Source organism: Capsella rubella, unplaced genomic scaffold, assembly GCF_000375325.1.
Source record: "Capsella rubella cultivar Monte Gargano unplaced genomic scaffold, Caprub1_0 scaffold_5, whole genome shotgun sequence".
Lineage (NCBI taxonomy): Eukaryota > Viridiplantae > Streptophyta > Magnoliopsida > Brassicales > Brassicaceae > Capsella > Capsella rubella.
Window position 1 is genome coordinate 3,037,990 of NW_006238919.1, and position 18,573 is coordinate 3,056,562.

The following is an 18,573-nucleotide window of genomic DNA, read 5'->3' on the forward strand; positions in this document are numbered from 1 at the left end:
TTTATATAACCGTAATTTGATCATATTAATTAAATAAGTATAATATTTAAAATAATGAAATGATATTGACATAATATTCATTTACATAGTATAATTTCATATTAAAATATTTTGTGAGTTATACTAATAGTAGACAACCCATAAAAATATATATAATCATAATTATATAAATTACTAGTTGTTGACCCGCGCTGCGCGCGAGTGTTTTATAATTGTTTTTTATATTTTATAATTTATATTTTGATTTTTTTTTTGTTTTTTGTTTATATTGTTTTGTTTTTACTGCTGTTTTTATATTAATTTAGTATATGAAATGTTTATTTTTATTTGTTTAACTTTGATTTAGGTCAAATAGTAGATGTTAGAACCTTACATTTCAAAAGCCTTCAATTCTTGTAAACCAAATTATTTTGGTGAATCCACTTATTTATTTATCCAAGTGTTTTCATTTTACTTTTTAGTTTTTTTCTACTTCTTATGCCTAAAATCGGTTGTGCTTTCGTTTGAGGTGGATTCGGATGACATGACATCAATTTAGTGGTATATCTATCTGTATAGTATAAATATCATTGCTTTGTATTTAGCCCCATTAATCAAAAAATTGATCATTACTTTATAAATAGATACTTGTTTTATTTATTTTGGACATAAATGTTTTTACTATATTATTTATTTTCTTAAAACCACTAAACTAAAGTGTTGTATTTCTAAATCAATGTAAAAGATTAAGATGAATGATGATGTAGTTTATATTATACATTATATTTGTTAGTATAATCGATAATTAATAAGTTTTTTAACTCTTAATCAATTATCTTTTTTAGTTTTATGGTATATAATATATAAAAAAAAACTTTTCATATTCATTTGGAAAAACTTATTTACATAGGTTTAAATATTAAAATTAAATGATAAAATAATATAATTAATTTTAAAAATTAAATAATAAAATGAGGTAGATGATGATGTGGCTTAAGGAGAAGAGAGAAAAAGTTAACTTTATATATATAGATAACCCGTTCCATCACATGACTCGTTGCTACACTATTATCAATAATACTTTAGTACATCCATTTTTTGTATCGTTTGAGTAATATACATCCGTTTCTAAAATTTCAAATTGCAACATATGCTAAAAAAAAATATATTTTATTATACATATGTTTATGTAATAATATAAATTTAAAAACAAATAAGATCATATAAAGATGTTGGAGAAATATTTGATTTATTAGGGAGAGATTTTAGGAAATTTGTTAAATGTAATAAATATTGATTTCTAATTTTACAATTTTATTATGATTTAATTACAAAATTTTTCTTAAACTTTTCTATTTAATTAAATGACAAGAGGTTAATTATGAAAATATCACAAAATAAAAGGGTAGAACACAAAAGATACTTCAAAAATGTTAATATAGATATAAATAAGAATTATTTGAATTCATGCAGTAATCATCTAAGCATATGAAAGATGGAAAAAAAAACACGTACATATTTTTAATTTTCATTTGTCATAAAGGAAAAATAAAAAATAAACAAAGATGTCAAACGGGGAATCGAACATGAGTTATGGGTGTCATTAGGCAAAGACATTTTGTTTTTTTTTTTGAAAACAAAAACTAAAATTAGCTAATAAGAGCCAATCAAAGGGACAATTGTTTACATATTTGCGGAGATCCATGCACTCGACGGACTAAAATATCCGCTTTTACATTCCTTCATATACAGTATATCTATTAACTAAAAGGCTCACTAAAAGAAAAGGTAACTTTTGCAAAGGAATAGTAAAATTGTTATTCAAATTTGGTTTAGTTCTGAATCATTTTTAGAACTACTCCCTCCTTTCCTAATTGATTATTTTTCTAAATTTTTCACACGTATTAAGAAAACATTTAAAAGTCAATGATAATTGCATTTTTTTTTGTGCTTCACGGTTTTTAAGAACTCTAAACCAATATTAACAAAATTTTATCCCTAGAAAAATAATCAATTAGGAACGGAGGGAGAAGTAAATATATCTTCAGTCGAATACTTCAATTTATTGTAATCTCTTAATGGGTTTTAATTATATTTCACTCGATTATATTTTATAAAATTATATTCTCTAGTTGGTTATCTGACTAGTTACCACAATCATTTTAATCCTGAAGCTTTACAAACTTTATATGCATGTTTTGTTCTTATGTGAAAAGAGAGTTATGGTAAAAATATGTAGAGTAATCTACTATCTTTAAATATATTTCTAAATGATTAAGATCAAGCTGAACTTGAGGCTGAATATGTCTTCTATTGGTTTTAGTCCCAATAACCAGCTCGAGATCTAGCTAAATGTTCATAGTAATTGTGTTCATGGATATATAACCAGATCATCGCATCAGCATTTTTATCATTAGGAAATCTGCAGCTCTCTATGTCTACAGACATTTTTATAGGTAATACATTTGGCAGTAAATCCATTGGTCATTTCATTTCTTCATTCTTCAACCACCAAGAGAAAAAAAACACAAACATTTCGTAATATCATTTTTATTATTATTCTATTTGAATTTTATACAATATTTTATCTAAATATACATCCCACACCATTTCTTAGATTTTCTACCATTCAAATATGTTTTTACATTGCATAATGAATTTTTCACCATTCAAACATCATTTTCTTACTACTTCTTCCATCACTCGTCTTACATAATGCGTTCCTTAATAACAAATTGTACTTAAACAGCACCATACGCTTATTCTATAGCGTTAGATCCATTGTTATAATTTGAAATCTAATTTAATTGTAAAATCTATGTTACTTTTCATGAGTTATATTTGTATATGTTGGATAAAGAAGAAAATAATTTGACTTCTAACATAGTAGTAAGTAATGAAATTAAACTTAGTAACTTATTTCACAAAATGGAAATTAGATATACATATATGAGTTACTAAGGAATATTTTTTGAATTTTAACCATGCTCTAAGAGTTGTACCAATATTTTTAAGAAATTAGAGACATATACTGAAATACCACTAACCAAAATTATTTTTAAGAACTTTTCTAAATTTATTTTCTTACCTGTAAAACAAAATTCTAAGTACCATATTTTGCAACTTTATCCTTTATCTCCAAAAAATACGTATTAAACATATGAAGTCAAAATAATACGTAATATAGCCGTTATATGTATTTTCTAACCGTTTCTACCGTCACATAAATTAGAATTTTAAAATTTAAAATTTAAATTTGGTATTACTATCGTTGGGGCTTCGATTTAACATATAACGATGATGATGACAGATTATTTTTTCGTATTCTCTTTGACTTCACGATGTTTTTTTTTGCATTTTCTAAAATTGAAGGATTAAAAAAAAAATTGCGACTTAGAGGATATACTTTTTCCCAAAACCTAAAAATATGTGAACAATTTATTGAATAATCAATAAAAATGTATAGTTTGTCACAAAGCAAAATTAATAACTTTCGTAACATCTTATTCTAAGTTCCAAGATTATATTAATATCATTTTCCACTACAAATATTAATATCATCGTTTCTAGATTCGAACCCAAAACATTCGACATAAGATTTAAGATTTGTCTTTATATTACAAAAACATAATGTCAAAAAATACCTAATACATGTTACCATCGGTCCAATGTATTTTCGCCGCATATCTCCGACTTCTCTCCGCCGTCCACCGGTGACTCTACGTTCCTTCCAAAACTCTACTTTGTGTTTTTCTATTTTTGTGTTTTTTTTTACTTTTATTACATTAAAAAAAAAAAAAGACAAAACAAAAGAGGATTAGATTCATTGGTCTGAATCAAGAGTCAAGAACACAACACACCTGTAATTCCAACAAGTTTAGTTGCCTACCATTTATAATTATCTAAAACGATTCCACGTGTCATCATCTAACAACAATGTCATCAAACACAAAACAAAAAGCTTTAATATTCTTCTAGATGTAACGTTTTAGCATATAAACTATACTATACTACCAAAAAAGTCTACCCTTTTCTTCTTGTTTATCTTATATTTAACCTCAATTATTACTTTTTTATTTTGTTAAGAGACTAATATAATAAACTGATTAATAATAATACTATTATAGAATCTGGAAATAAGTTAAATAAAGTTATCAACATTACCCTTACTTGATTAAATTATGATATCCTTAATATTACTTAGATCTAAAAGAATAATTTGGGCATGAGAGAGAGAACATCTCATCAAATTTTTCCTTAGATTACATTCTAATTAAAAATTTAAATCTAGAATATTAAGAAATGTAAATTTGTAAAATTAACATTACAACTTGTAATAAACTTCCATAGTTAAGTCGATAATATTCTAAATTCGTTTCGAATGGTAAAAAATTTACTGGTTAAACTATTTTATTCAACTATATCATACATTTGATGTAGCTGTAAGCCATAATTATATATTAGGTAAAGTATATTTCCCATGTGAAAACAAGTCTAGTAAAAAATATATTCGATTTCTTATATATTTTATCATATTTATATAAAATAAAAAAATAATTACCTAAGTAGAAAATTTACAGAAATTTTTTCTTAAACAGCTAAGTAATGATAATTTTCATATTCTTCGAATGTTACAAATATATTGCGATGAATTATTAATATATGGTTAAAAAATATTTTTAATGGGAAATAATAGAGAAATTTTATTAGTTTTCTTAAGATTTTATTGACCAAATCAATCATAATAAAATTTATGCATTCGTACGCGTATTTCGTTAATAAAAATTAACCAAAGATTAGTGTAAACATTATAGAAAGATTATAAAACTTTTATAATTATATTTTTTGTAGGCATACTTTATTAGCTGACCAATTTGCATATCTCTCTTACTCAAGCTGCCCGATCTGCCCGTTGCTGACCACTTTCACTCTCTCTCTCTCTCTGAAGATGCCCTTTCGTAGCTCTCTATCTCTCTCTCTAGCTCTCGGGCACGCAAAAAAATCTCCCTTTTGACTAAAACTTTCTCCGGCTAATCTCTGCATTTGTTTTCTTTTGTTCTCTGTTTCACTTATATCTCTCTTCTTTGTCCCCAATTAAGAAGCTCAAATTCACTTCTACTGAACTGGGTTTTAATCTTTTTGCCCAAGTGTTGTTGTTTTGGATCTTTTGTTTATGTTGGGGCCAAAAAGGATCAACCTTTATAGTTTTGAGAGAATTGGGTTTTCTGAGTTTATGTTCGATCTTCATCTTTTCAGTTTCTGGGTGTGATAAAGGTTTAAGCTTTATGGTTATGATCAGATAGAGAGTGATCTATTCGACCTTTATACTTCGAGAGAATTGGGTTTTCTGAGTTTATGTTCGATCTTCATCTTTTGAGTTTCTGGGTGTGATAAAGGTTTAAGCTTTATGGCTATTGTGATCAGATAGAGAGTGATCTATTCTAGGGTTGATTGAAGTGGGTTGCTTCAATTGACTTTTTTTTTTGGGATTTTTTTGGTGTTTGTGGTTTTGACTATGGTGATCTGAGTAGAAATTAGTGTTTATAGTTTGATGATGGCGACAAAGCAAGACTCTGTTAAGGTTGTTGGGAAGTTGGGTGTTGAGAAAGTTGAGAAAGGGAAGATGATTAGTAAAAAGAAGAATGTTAAGAAAGATGGAGATGAGAGTGAAAGTGGGTTTTGGTTTAGATTCAAGTTCATCTTTAGTTGTATCTCTTCTAGATCAAAAGTTGATAGTTCCATGAATGCTACTACTGTTATTGGTAAAATCTCCTTTTCCTTTCTATGCAGATTATAAAAGTTGAAGTTTGTTTTTATGTATGAATTTGTATAGATGACAAGGTTTATTCTATAGTAGTTGCTTTCAGATTGTGGTTTAGTTTTTTTTTTGTCTTGTCCTGACACTTGAGCTTGAAAGCTCATCATTTGTAGGATTGAAATTATATGGTAGAAGTTTTGTGTGTGTCAATTTTAAGATAGAGCCTTTTATGTTGCCACAATTGCTTTGAGACCTTTTTGCTGAAATAAAAAACTAGAGAGATTTCATTGTAGGATTCTGTAACAAGCCTTTATGTCCAGTGTGTAGTATTTTTACAATCTTCTCTGTCTTTCTGTTTATCTGCTGGACCTTTATCTTTGTTTGAGTGTGAGACTTGGTTTCGTCCTTAGTTCAGTTCTGTAGTACTCACTTTCGTTTTTGATATTCTGTTATATGTGTATAATTCAGCAGAACCTAAACAAGTTCTTGCGAAGAATGAAAGTCATCCAGCTCCAACTAAAGACATCGGCTCTGTCGAGAGTGGTTCCTCAACACCTTTAATCAGTGGGGAACTGAAGTATTCTTCTAAGCTAAGGATTTTCATGTTTAACGACCTTAAGTTAGCAACTAGGAATTTCAGACCAGAGTCTCTTCTCGGTGAGGGTGGATTTGGATGTGTTTTTAAAGGATGGATAGAGGAGAATGGAACTGCACCAGTTAAGCCTGGTACTGGTCTAACTGTAGCTGTAAAAACACTGAACCCAGATGGCCTTCAAGGTCACAAGGAGTGGCTGGTAATGACAAATCTTTTTACCTTGATATCGGTTACGGTCTTGTGCTTCAGTTTCTATGAACAATGTTGATGGATTTTTCTGTATATGTGCAGGCTGAGATTAACTTCCTTGGAAACCTTGTTCACCCTAGTCTGGTTAAACTGGTTGGCTATTGCATGGAAGAAGACCAAAGACTGCTCGTTTACGAGTTTATGCCACGAGGGAGTTTGGAGAACCATCTTTTCAGAAGTATGTCAACCATATACCACTGCACATCTTGTTCTTTCTTAGGACGTTAGGGATTCATATCTAACCACTGTATTTTTCTTTTTCATTTTTTTTTCAGGGACCTTACCTCTCCCATGGTCTGTTAGAATGAAAATTGCACTTGGTGCAGCTAAAGGTCTCGCCTTTCTTCATGAAGAAGCTGAGAAGCCAGTCATATATCGAGATTTTAAAACATCTAATATTTTACTGGATGCGGTATGTCTGAAAGCCAATGAACCCAATAAAAGCCTCAGATTCTTCATGCTTTCTCTATTTGTATATATTATAGAAAATTCTTCATATTTCAGGATTATAATGCAAAGCTCTCTGATTTTGGGCTTGCGAAAGATGCTCCAGACGAGAAAAAATCCCATGTATCAACCCGAGTCATGGGAACTTATGGTTATGCTGCCCCTGAATATGTAATGACTGGTAAGTCAGCTAAATTGGCTATCGCATTATCAATGTCTTTTGGCTATCGCATTATCAATCGAGGTTCTGGACTTAAATATTTTCAATATGAACATCAGGACATCTTACAACGAAGAGCGATGTATACAGCTTTGGAGTAGTTTTACTTGAAATATTAACAGGAAGAAGAGCCGTAGATAAAAGTCGGCCGAATGGGGAACAAAATTTGGTCGAATGGGTGAGACCTCATCTCTTAGACAAGAAAAGGTTGTGCCGGCTACTAGATCCTCGGTTAGAGGGTCACTACTCGATCAAGGGTGCTCAGAAAGCCACACAAGTAGCGGCACAATGTCTTAACCGAGACTCCAAAGCTAGACCGAAGATGAGTGAAGTTGTGGAAGCCTTAAAGCCGCTACCAAATCTTAAAGACTTTGCTAGCTCTTCTTCTTCTTTCCAAACAATGCAACCTGTTGCTAAGAACGGAGTCAGAACACAAGGAGGAGGGTTTGTGTCAAGAAATGGACCGCCTATGAGGAGTTTGTCAAGCTTAAACCTGCCACAAGCATCCCCTTATCGTTATGCCCGCCAATCACCAAAGCCTAAAGGAAAGGAGCCATGAACTCAAAATAGTTATTAATTAGTTCTTCATATCTGACCCGAGGTTTTGCTGATTGGAGCTGAATATTCAGCTTCCTGTTTCATCGATTCTTTCTGATTCAAGAGCGCGTTGCAGAAGCTTATACCCAGATCAAAGAGATGGTCTGTGGAAAAAAACTGAAAGCTTGGCAAGTTTAGAATGTTTCGGATCCTGGTTTGTGTTCTTTGAGTTGATGGAACTCGAAAACTATCTTTGGTCCTAAAGGTCTAAAGATTTTGATCCTTATGATTTTTAATGTGTAGAAATGTAAAGTTTGAGAGTGTAAAGTTCTTCTATAAAGGATAAAAAAAAACCTGTTGTCTGTATAAACTTATGTAAGCCCTGTAACATATGTTCTGATGTGCATTGATTTTTTTCATCTTTTACTTGGTTAAATGGATACACTACATATGGAAGAAGCAATTCAAAGACTATACCATGTTATGATAAAAATACAACATTTCTTACTGTCTTACATTACTTTACTTCTTTCATACTCATATAGAGAATTTAAGGGTGGGCAGAAAAAATAGCCGCAACCGCAAAAACCGAACAAATCCAACCCAAATAGTTAAACCAAAACTAACCAAAATGAATTTATTATCCGTTTGGTTTCATATTGAAAAATCCACAACAAAAAACAGAAAAAATGAAACTGTCATAAATTAGTGTTTTTTTTTTTCTTTTTGTACATCAAATTAGTGTTTTTTTTTATGGTGGATATAAATCGTATATGTAAAAGTATGGTTTCACTCTCTCTTTATTGGTACACTTGATATTTAATTTTTAAAAATATAATATTATTTTTAATTAAATAAAAACACATTTAATCATATACATTAGTCCATACTTTTATTCACACTTACTACTAAAATGTAACTGAAAATTATATAAGTTTTCTAAGATTATTGGTTTTCTTTATTGAATTTTTATTAAACACACTATAAATTTAATTATGATTCCTCTAATTTAATTATTTTAAAAATGTAACTTACATCACTTTGTATCCTATAAATATTCATTCTCACATACTCATCTACCATATCTCATATCTTTATTATTTTCTTTGTTTTTCTTTTCAAATTTTTTGCATGGGGTAAAAACTCAATTAAGATGTCATTGTAAGAGTTTGATTAAATATTTGGTTTAAAATTGTGTTTCAATTTTATTTTATTTTCGTTTTATGCATTTCTTTATTTCCTCATTTTTCTATATTTTTAAATGTAATACATATATATAATAATATTTTATGGATATAAGAAAATTATTTTATTGATGAGATTTAAAAATATTGATTTCCGACCATCGCACAATAAGAAAATCAAGCTACAGAAACCATATTCATTCTTTTACTTTGGATGTTTATTTTTTTCTCACATATTCACTTTAATTTTTTAAATTATGTAACTTTTTAACAAAATAATTTTTTGTTAAATAATTCTTAAACCAATTTGTAAGACATTCTTTTAAGAATAAGGATCCTTATATTTATTTTTGATTCAACATTTAATAATATAAAGAACATTATAATTTTTGTTAACTTTGAATTTTATACTTGATTTCCTATCTGAAAAACAATTTGATATTCAATTTTATATCTATTATATATACTACAAGGATGAATTCTTCATTTCTTCATTTTTTTATATCTTTAAATGTAAAACATATGTATAATAATATTTTATGGCTATAAGAAAATCAAACTAAATTTTGAATCACAAACTAAGTTTAATGATCATTATCTTTAAAAGAATGTCTTACAAATTTGTTTGATTACTATACAACAAAACATTCTTTTGTTAAAATAATTACATATTTTTGAAAATAAAATAAATATACATGAATATGTGAGAAAGAAACAAACATCCAAACTAAAATGATGAAGATGGTTTCTTTAACTTGATATTGATAGAAAATTGAATATTAAACTGTTTTTTATATAGAAAATCAAGTATAAAAATAGAAAAATAAGGTTTCACTCTCTGTCTATTGATATTTATTTTTTTAAAATATAATATTTATTTTTAATTAAACCAAAAACACACATTAACATATACATTAATTCATACTTTAAATTCACACTTTACTACTAACATGTAACTGAAAATTTATAAAAGACTGTTGGTTTTCTTTATTCAATTTAATTAAACACACTATAAATTATAATTATGACTATTTCATTTTCAAAAATAGTTTGGAAGTTTAGGATTTATTTATAAAAGTGCTGCAAAAATGTTAATATAGATTTGAACATAAACATATACAAAACGAGGATTTTGAATACGGATCGGGTCGGGTCTGGTCATGTTGAGTCGGGTTTGATACCGGTCTAATTTAAAAATCAGAACAAAATAAATCGAAACAAAGCAATTTCCAATGGAGCAGAACCCTACAAAACAGAACAATTTCTCCAAATCTTCCTTTCAATCATCCTTGAAAAATCTCAGCTTCGCGTCACATGGATCAATGCCATCTTATGCACTCCATGACTATCTTATACTCCATGGATTTAAATGGCTATGTTTTACATTTTGAAGTTTTTGGAACGAGTCTCAGTTCTCAGTTCGTTTATCCTTCCACAGCCAATATGATATTTCCATCTTGCAACTAATGCGGTTCTTGATCAATGAACCATCTTTAACCATCATTAGTTGTCATGGGACTATCATCTATTAGCCATGGTCTAAGTATTGTCATGGGAACATCTTCTTCACAAAAACTAGGTCGTAACCCGCGTAAATCCCTGAGGGAAACTAGGTCACTACCCTTTTTTCTAGTGATATTTCAACTATGGATCTCTGTTTCGAGTAACAAGTAAAAGAGAGAGCGTCTAGTCTCTCTAATTTTAACGATTTGGTTTTGGTAGTATATAAACAGATGGAAGCTAACGGCGATTAACAAGATATTGTTCAAGACGGATTTGTTGCTTGTTTTAGAAAACTACAGAAATATACCATTTTTGGTGTATATGATTAGTTCAAGATATTTTAAATAAGCATTTAATATAGTGATAACTTTTAGTTTAAAAAATCAATATAATTTACTTAAAAAATATTTATAAAAAAAAAAACTTTGAAGCGTCTAAGTGTTAAATTTACATTACGCGAAAACATGTTGAACTTTTACACCAAACTTACGGACCACAAAAGGACTGGATGCTAGGTCCGGTTTGTTTTCAACGTATTAAAATTTAACACTTAGATACCACAAAAGAAAAAAAAAACATTTTGGTTAAACTAAAATTTAAAACTATTTACTTGAAAATTATTTGGTAAAAACTTTGACATTTAGTTTTAAATCATAAAAACCAAAAGTGAAAAAAACATAAAATCTTTTTTACCTTTTGTATATTTTTAAATCTAAATCATTATTCTTAATTCAAAACAAAAGTTAAGAAAGTATATGAGTATACCATGAGTATACCTGCAAAGTTGTGATGTCGTTCTCAGCTACTTGTTTGTTACACATAATACAAAACAAACCTATGAGAATCAGAGATGTAATTTTTATTTATAATACCACACATATTCAGTTTTCAAAACCAGATTAAAAGATGACTACTATATTACGAACCTGCTTAATACCTTGATTCGCTATATAATACTTGACATATGAGGATATGAATGTCCTTCTTTTCCGGTTCTCGTTCCAGCTTCTCGAGGACACGTTTCATGACATACTTGGTTGTCTTGGCTGTCAAGTAAATGGCCAGTGTGTTCTAAGTGAGCCACTTGCATGAAATAAACTGGCAAGCATGAGTGCTGCACATCTTCAGGTTGTTGAACCATGACATTATCTATCCGAAGCTGCTATCTAACATTGTCTGCAGATTTCTATCGCTGATGAAGATTTCGTAGCCACCCCAATGCAATGAACAAAAGAGGAAGAGAAAGGGATAATAAAAGCGTGGTAGACGCTTCAACAACAATGTTAGATTGATCTCCATCAATGTGTCCAAATCTAGCTTTAGCTTCATTTGCTGCTTTTTGAGATCCTCTATAGGCTGAATAAAGCAGAGAAAGAATTGGTATTTATAACAGAAGAGGTCCATGGAAGAGACATCAGCAGATGTATAAAAAGGCAATGAGACTAATAATACCATTTGCTTCATGAGAGAGAATAACTGAGAGACTGTAACTAGTACCTGCATCATCACTTACTTAGGATACGCAGAACCTAGACTAGAGACTGCTAATGATATAAGCTAACTCTAATACTTGAATCTAAATGAAAATCACTACAAACTTAACCAAAACTAGCAAGAATCTTTTCAAGAAAAAGAAAGTAAAGGGGTGGTACCTGAGAGAGCATGGCTGAAACAGAGAGAATCTCATTTGAGAAGTTGAATACAGGATCTGTGGATCCAAGAGGAACTCACTGATCATCATCTTCACCTGTCTTTGTCAAATTACACTTCATCATCCATTGCTCCCATATTAGCCACAAAAGTACATAAAGATTATAAAGAAGAGAAGCTAAAGAGAGACAGAGCTTACTTACTTAAGCACGGTTCTTGTTTCCTCAAAACTAACGATGTAACCAACTTCAGCATCACGACGAGAAATAAACATGGCTGCAAATTTCAGAATTAGCCAATTCATTCTCTAAGATACTAAATCATCATCATGATCTCTAATTAAATCATTCCTAATCTCAAATAGAAATCAAGAAGACGAGGGCTCTTCACTGGTGAAAGCTTCTCTGTGGCTAGACTCAGAATTCCACCGGAAGAAGAAGAACAGAGGAGATCGATCTGATCTTTATCATTCAAATTCAATTAACGAAACGAAACGAAACAAAACGATGATATAATAATACTTTTTCCAATTTTACCCTTACGGATCATCATCGCCTTGATCGTGTTCTACGTCTCGCTCGAATCTTCTCCTTCACTTTTCCAATTTCGTCGGAGTCTCTGGTGAAACCGATACTGATTCAAAATTAAGAAGAAGACAGAGATCGATCGATCTATCATTCAATCAATGAAACGAAAACGATTATATAAAATACTTTACCTTTACGGATCTTTAGGGTTTTAGGGTTTAGAAGAGGAAGAAGAAGAGAGAGTTTTGAATTATCTCTCATGGATGAATGAAGAAGAAGAAAAAGAAGCGTTGAGTTGTGAGAGGGGAGTATTTGGATAAACAAAGAGAAAATTGATATTTAATCTCACAACGGTCAGACGTAATTATATTTTAAAGGAAAATCAAGAGATATCGTTTCTATTATTTCCTTTTCTTTTTTCATCCTAACGGTAACAAAATATTACTAGATACAGTTTCTAAGCAGTAAAGTTCAAAAAATTTCAAATTTCAAATTTCAATTCTGAAACATGCAATTCATATAGGGAAAAACCTCTATAAATTAATAATGTTGGGACTATAGAAATTTATTAATTTATAGTGATTTCAATTTATCTTTATTAATTTATAGTGGTATTTTAACTTTTATTTTTTTTTGAAATTATGAATTGGGACAATTTTACAAAATTAGATTAATTTTTAAGATTATATAAATTTTTGTAGTTTAGAATTGAATTCTATATTTATATATAAAAAAAATAACAATGAATTAAAAATTTTATAAATAAATCTACTTCTATACAAAGTACATCCATAAATTCAAATTTATGATTAATACCTCAATTGTTATCTTTTAACATCCTATAAAACAAACAAAAAATGAATATGATGCATATTTATAAATAGAAAACATTAAAACAAATTTGATTACTTTATGATGTTATGGAATATATTATAAGATTATAGTTTAAAAATATAACATAATTTTTTTTATAAAGATGAGGTCTAGGAGAAATTCATTTTTAGAAAAAACTAAAAGCATATTTCAACATAATTACTTAACCAAAATAAAAGCATATTTCTATATATATATATATGTATATATATGATTTAATTTATGTTATTATTGGGACTATATTTACATAGGGATTTCAAAAAAACTTATTATCTTATTATCTTATCGAATTTGGTTAATTTTTACACTGCCCCGACTCGGGACCAGCAAAATTTATTAATTTATAGTGTTTATTAATTTATAGAGTATTAATTTATAGAGGTTTTACTGTATGTATCATGTTTTCATACGTTATAAATTATACCCAACGTAACATATGATAATGATTTGAAGGAAAACAAACATATGCAAAACTACGGATCGGTTCGGGTCATGCCGGGTCGGGTTTGATACCGGTAACACAATAAAGTTTAGTAAGTGAAATAATCGAAACAGAGCAATATTCCCAGTGGAGCAGAACAGAACCTTAAAACCCATAGGTCATGGCGAATTGGTGATACAATGGGAAGCTCAATCTCATTCTCCAAATCTTTGTCTCTTTCTTTTCGATTCCACAACCAACCCTAAGAACACACTGCAAAAGCCTCAATGTTTCAATCATCCTAAAAAATCTCAGCTTTTTCGTCACATGGATCAATGACGACGACGACGAAGAAGAAGCCACATGCAAAGAAGAGACTGTCTTCGTGTTCATGTTTCTTGGGTTTTGCTCAATGCTGAATCCACAGCAAATTTCAAAGCTTTAGACAATCATATCGACGTTAGACTTCTTCTTTTACTTCCTCTAGTCTTAGACTTCAATTTGGCGATTGATTCTTGTGAAAAGGCGGCGCCTTTGAGGATTGATTCTTCCAATGGGAGGAGTTCATATTTACTGTAGAAATTTCTCAACTAGGTCAACAAAGAAGGAACTTTTTGATTTCTCTGAAAAGGTTGTCGTCTATTAGTTGGTGAGAATCTGATGATCATTGGTTTGGTACTTGTTGTTGTTTGTTTGGTGGGATCAGTGAGAAGATGGTTATTAAGTACACAAATTCGTATACTTGCTCTAGTGGGTTGTGTTTACTTAGTACTACTACTGTTTTTGCTTAGCAAGGATGATCTTGTAGAATGTTGTAGCAAGGATGATCTTGTAGAATGTTGTATATTTCTTCTTTATTTTATGTGCTTCTTCGTTTCTTCATTGTTTTCTTATACTATTAAATGTATAATACATATATATATATATACTAGCAGTTGACCCGCGCTGCGCGCGGGAGGTTTATAATTTTTTGTTAATTTTTTATTCATATTGTGATATTTTATTTATTTTTAATTGATTTTCAAAACATATTATAGTTATTTTATCTTGAATTATTATGTTTCAATATTTAAATTTGGATAAAAGCATTTTCTTATTGATCATGTTATAAACTAATATTTCACTTTCAATTTTATTTTTTCCCTTTAAAATTTTATATATACAATTACATAAATGTTGTTTTTATTCTACCATAAATTTAAAATTTACTTACATTCTTAAACTCAGTAACACATATAAAATTTTAAACTATGATCATTTTAAAATGAAAGTTGAGTTATATTAATACCACTAACTAATAAAAAAATGAAAGTATTTCTTATTTAAAATTTCATTTATTTACATAATTTATTTTTATTTATATAAATTTTCTATTAATTAAATAAGTAGCATAAATATGCACTAAATGAATGTTTTAAATTTATTTTAATGTAAACAAAATGTGGCTTAGGTGGATACTTAGGTGGCATCATAAGAAGAGAGAAAAAGCTAACTTTATATATATAGATATAATAATATTTTATGGCTATAAGGAAATTATTTTATTGATGGGATTCAAAATATTGATTTCCGACCATTGCACCATAAGAAAATCAAGTTAAAGAAACCATCTTCATTCTTTTACTTTAGATGTTTGTTTCTTTTCACATATTCATATATATTTAATTTATTTTCAAAAGTATGTAATTATTTTAACAAAATTATTTTTTCTTATATAATTATCAAACCAATTTGTAAGACATTGAAATAAATAAACTTTTATACACAAATAAAGGTAATTTGTGTGTATATTTATAAGCTTATACACATATTTGGATAAATTTCAACATTTTTAGTAGTTTTTTGATAATGTTTGAAAAGGTGGTAAATTTAAAAAGTGGTATTTGAAAAGGGGTATTTTTTAACTTCTCCCAATATCATTTCTATTTTTATCATTAACAATATTATTGTTTTATCAAAAAATACTCGAAAGTACTAAAGAAAATTACTAAAAAAATTGAACAATTAATCAACGAATAAATTCAAGATATATCGATTTATGTTTCTATTGTAAGATTTAAATAAATAAAGTGTAAAATTTTCATAAACATTGAAATTTATTTATTCTATTTTTATAAGTAATAAATAAATTAAAATTAATTAACTAAATATACAACAACTCGCGCATATGCGTGGGACATTACCTAGTATAAATAATATAAGAAAATTTTATATCCGCAAAAAAATAAAGAAACTGAATCAAAGAGAAACAAGAGAGAGAGAGAGAGATTTTACATCTTTTAAATTGAAATTCGTAAAAGTGTGTATTACAACGTTCTATTTAGGAGGTTCATAGGAGTTTTAAGAGCATCTTTAAGGGGATAAATGGGAGGATGTAGCTTAGGGATTTTTAATTAGTATAATAATGGAAGAGATTAAGTTAAGAACCAAATTTATATAGTTGATTATTGGTTGAACCTCTATAATCTTAAAAAATTATTAATTTAATAATGTAAAACATATTTAAAATATGTAAAATAATAAAAATAACTTTTAAATGGAAAAAAACATAAAATTGAATAGAAAATAAAAAGAAAGAGAAATACAATTCAAAATTATTATAAGAAAATGAAAATGGATTTCGATTTCGATTTTGACGGTGTAATAGAGGAGGAGAAGACAAATCGATTTGGGGGAGAAAATAAAAAATGAAAAATGTTTTTGCTTTTACAATTTTCTAACCAATTCCCACGAAACACATGACATAAGACACCCCCTCAAAAACATCTTAACATAAACCCGAATACCCCTTATCGATTCACTGTTTTATTATTTTAGCTTTTGTTTAATGTCCTAAGACCCGACAGCTTATGGCGATAAAGATGGCTTTAGGAGGTTCATAAGCAGGGGCGGACCCACATAGAAGAAAGTGGGGGCAGTTGCACCACCAACCTATTTAAAACTAAAAAATTTACATTAAAATTAAAGTTATAAGTGTCAAAATGGTTACAGTGCCCCCATGTAGTGTTTGAGGTCATGGGTTCAAGCCTCATGTGCTACTTTTTGCATCCATTTAATTTTTTTTTCTGGGTCCGCCCCTGTTCATAAGATGCAATTTGTATAATATAAAATTAAAAAATAATTAAAAAAGAGGAGAGAGAGTGACCAGCATTCTCCAACCTCTTAGACGATTTTCTATTGTTACGTGCATCATTTCCGTCGTTTTCTTTAACTAAGATTTCTCGTACTTGTAATTCAAAAGCAGATTGTCTGGCTCGTTCTTCCAGATCTCTTGATTCGGAAGTTACTTTTGTAAACAACTTTCCTCCAGTTTGGGCTACCAACCATGGAGTTCAATTTTAATGAATGTGTGGTTGATAAAAAAAAAGAGGATAGAGAGTAGACCGAGGTTCGTAAATAAGAGTTTAAGATACTCTTTGTATGAGACTAAATACATATATTTTGTTTATTTGGCTCAATCTTTTATGGGGGATTTGCACAACTAACCTTTTTATGATACCATTTTCTATAAGTACCCTCTCTAGGTGTCCATTTTCAAAAAATACCCATTTCAATGTACAAAATGACTAAATTACCCTCCTTTATGATAACCCATGATGAAGAAAGGAATATTCTTTCCAACAAAAAGAATATTCTTTCCGAAAAATTTTCCGACAAAAAATTTCAACCAAAATTTTTCCCGCCAAAAACTTTTCCGCAAAAAAAATTCAGCCAAAATTTTTCTGCAATTCCTTTAAAAAACTTTTAAAAAACCTTGTAAATATTTTTAAATCCCTTTAAAATCCTTTAAAAACCCTTGTAAATCTTTTAAAATTCATCCAAAACCTTTCAAAATTTGACTAAACCTTTTAAAACCATTGTTAATCATTTTATAACATTTATAAACACATGTAAATCCCTTTAAACCCCTTATAACCGTGATAAATCATTTAATAAAAACTTTTGTAAACTTCTAAAACCCTTTAAAACCCTTGTAAATCCTTAAAAACCATTTTCAAGAACTTGTAATACCTTTAAAAACATTTGTAAACACTTTAAAAACCTCTGTAAACTTCTAAAACCCTTTAAACCCCTTGTAAATCCTTTAAAAATATTTTTAAATCCTTGCATGTCTTTCAAAACACTTGTAAATTCTTTTATAAACATTTGTAAATTCTTTTAAAAAACCTTCAAAAATCCTTGTAAATTTTTCAAATCTTTTAAAAATCCTTGTAAATCCTTTAAAACTGTTATAAACTTATAAAAACTTTTAAAAACCGTTGTAAATCATTTAAAAACCATTGTAAATCATTTAAAAACCATTCATAAACCTTTGTAAGCTTCTAAAACCCTTTAAAAACCATTACAAATCTCTTAAAAACCATTTAAAAACTCTTGTAAATTCCTTTAGAAACCCTTGTAAACTCTTTAAAAAATTTTGGGGAAAATTTTTTTTAAAGGAATATTCCTTCCTTTGGGAAACAATATTCTTTCAACTAGGGTAAAATGACCATTAAAATTTAAAAGAGGGCAAAAATGAAAATGGCAATAAAAGAGGGTATTTTTAAAAGAAAGTATCATAAAAAAGTTATTGGTATGAATTTCTCATCTTTTATTTTAAATTAAAAATTATTTAGTTATCTTAATTATA

At 28.7% G+C, this 18,573-nt stretch overlaps 1 protein-coding gene and 1 long non-coding RNA gene across 5 annotated transcripts; one reads left to right on the top strand and one right to left on the bottom strand.

The window, feature by feature from the left end:
- The first annotated feature begins 4,929 nt into the window (after positions 1 to 4,929).
- On the top strand, positions 4,930 to 8,206 carry LOC17887388 (probable serine/threonine-protein kinase PIX7). Of its 2 annotated transcripts, none has more exons than XM_006290958.2 (6): positions 4,930 to 5,741; positions 6,206 to 6,531; positions 6,624 to 6,759; positions 6,857 to 6,993; positions 7,086 to 7,209; positions 7,308 to 8,206. In XM_006290958.2, exons 1-6 carry the CDS (start codon positions 5,531 to 5,533, stop codon positions 7,805 to 7,807), a joined length of 1,434 nt encoding a protein of 477 aa, XP_006291020.1. In that variant the 5' UTR covers positions 4,930 to 5,530; the 3' UTR covers positions 7,808 to 8,206. The 2 variants fall into 2 exon arrangements, with proteins under 2 accessions (XP_006291020.1, XP_006291019.1); XM_006290957.2 differs by having other exon boundaries at positions 4,931 to 5,741; positions 6,209 to 6,531.
- Positions 8,207 to 10,058: 1,852 nt separating this feature from the next.
- LOC17886367 lies at positions 10,059 to 12,869 on the bottom strand. 3 transcript variants are annotated; one of them, XR_002833772.1, is made up of 6 exons: positions 12,841 to 12,869; positions 12,326 to 12,755; positions 12,125 to 12,219; positions 11,399 to 11,828; positions 11,249 to 11,307; positions 10,059 to 10,568 (listed from the first exon to the last, which is right to left on the bottom strand). It is a non-coding gene; the product is annotated as an uncharacterized LOC17886367 (long non-coding RNA). The 3 variants fall into 3 exon arrangements; XR_002833770.1 differs by lacking the exons at positions 10,059 to 10,568; positions 11,249 to 11,307 and having other exon boundaries at positions 11,314 to 11,828; XR_002833771.1 differs by lacking the exons at positions 10,059 to 10,568; positions 11,249 to 11,307 and having other exon boundaries at positions 11,314 to 11,828; positions 12,125 to 12,223.
- Between the last annotated feature and the right edge of the window lie 5,704 nt (positions 12,870 to 18,573).

Excerpts from the sequence above, each read along its gene's own strand:
- LOC17887388 (XM_006290958.2), top strand. The coding sequence starts at position 5,531 with ATGATGGCGACAAAGCAAGACTCTGTTAAGGTTGTTGGGAAGTTGGGT. Across the intron at positions 5,742-6,205 it reads GAATGCTACTACTGTTATTG|CAGAACCTAAACAAGTTCTT; the intron begins GTAAAATCTCCT and ends TGTATAATTCAG. Across the intron at positions 6,994-7,085 it reads CTAATATTTTACTGGATGCG|GATTATAATGCAAAGCTCTC; the intron begins GTATGTCTGAAA and ends TTCATATTTCAG.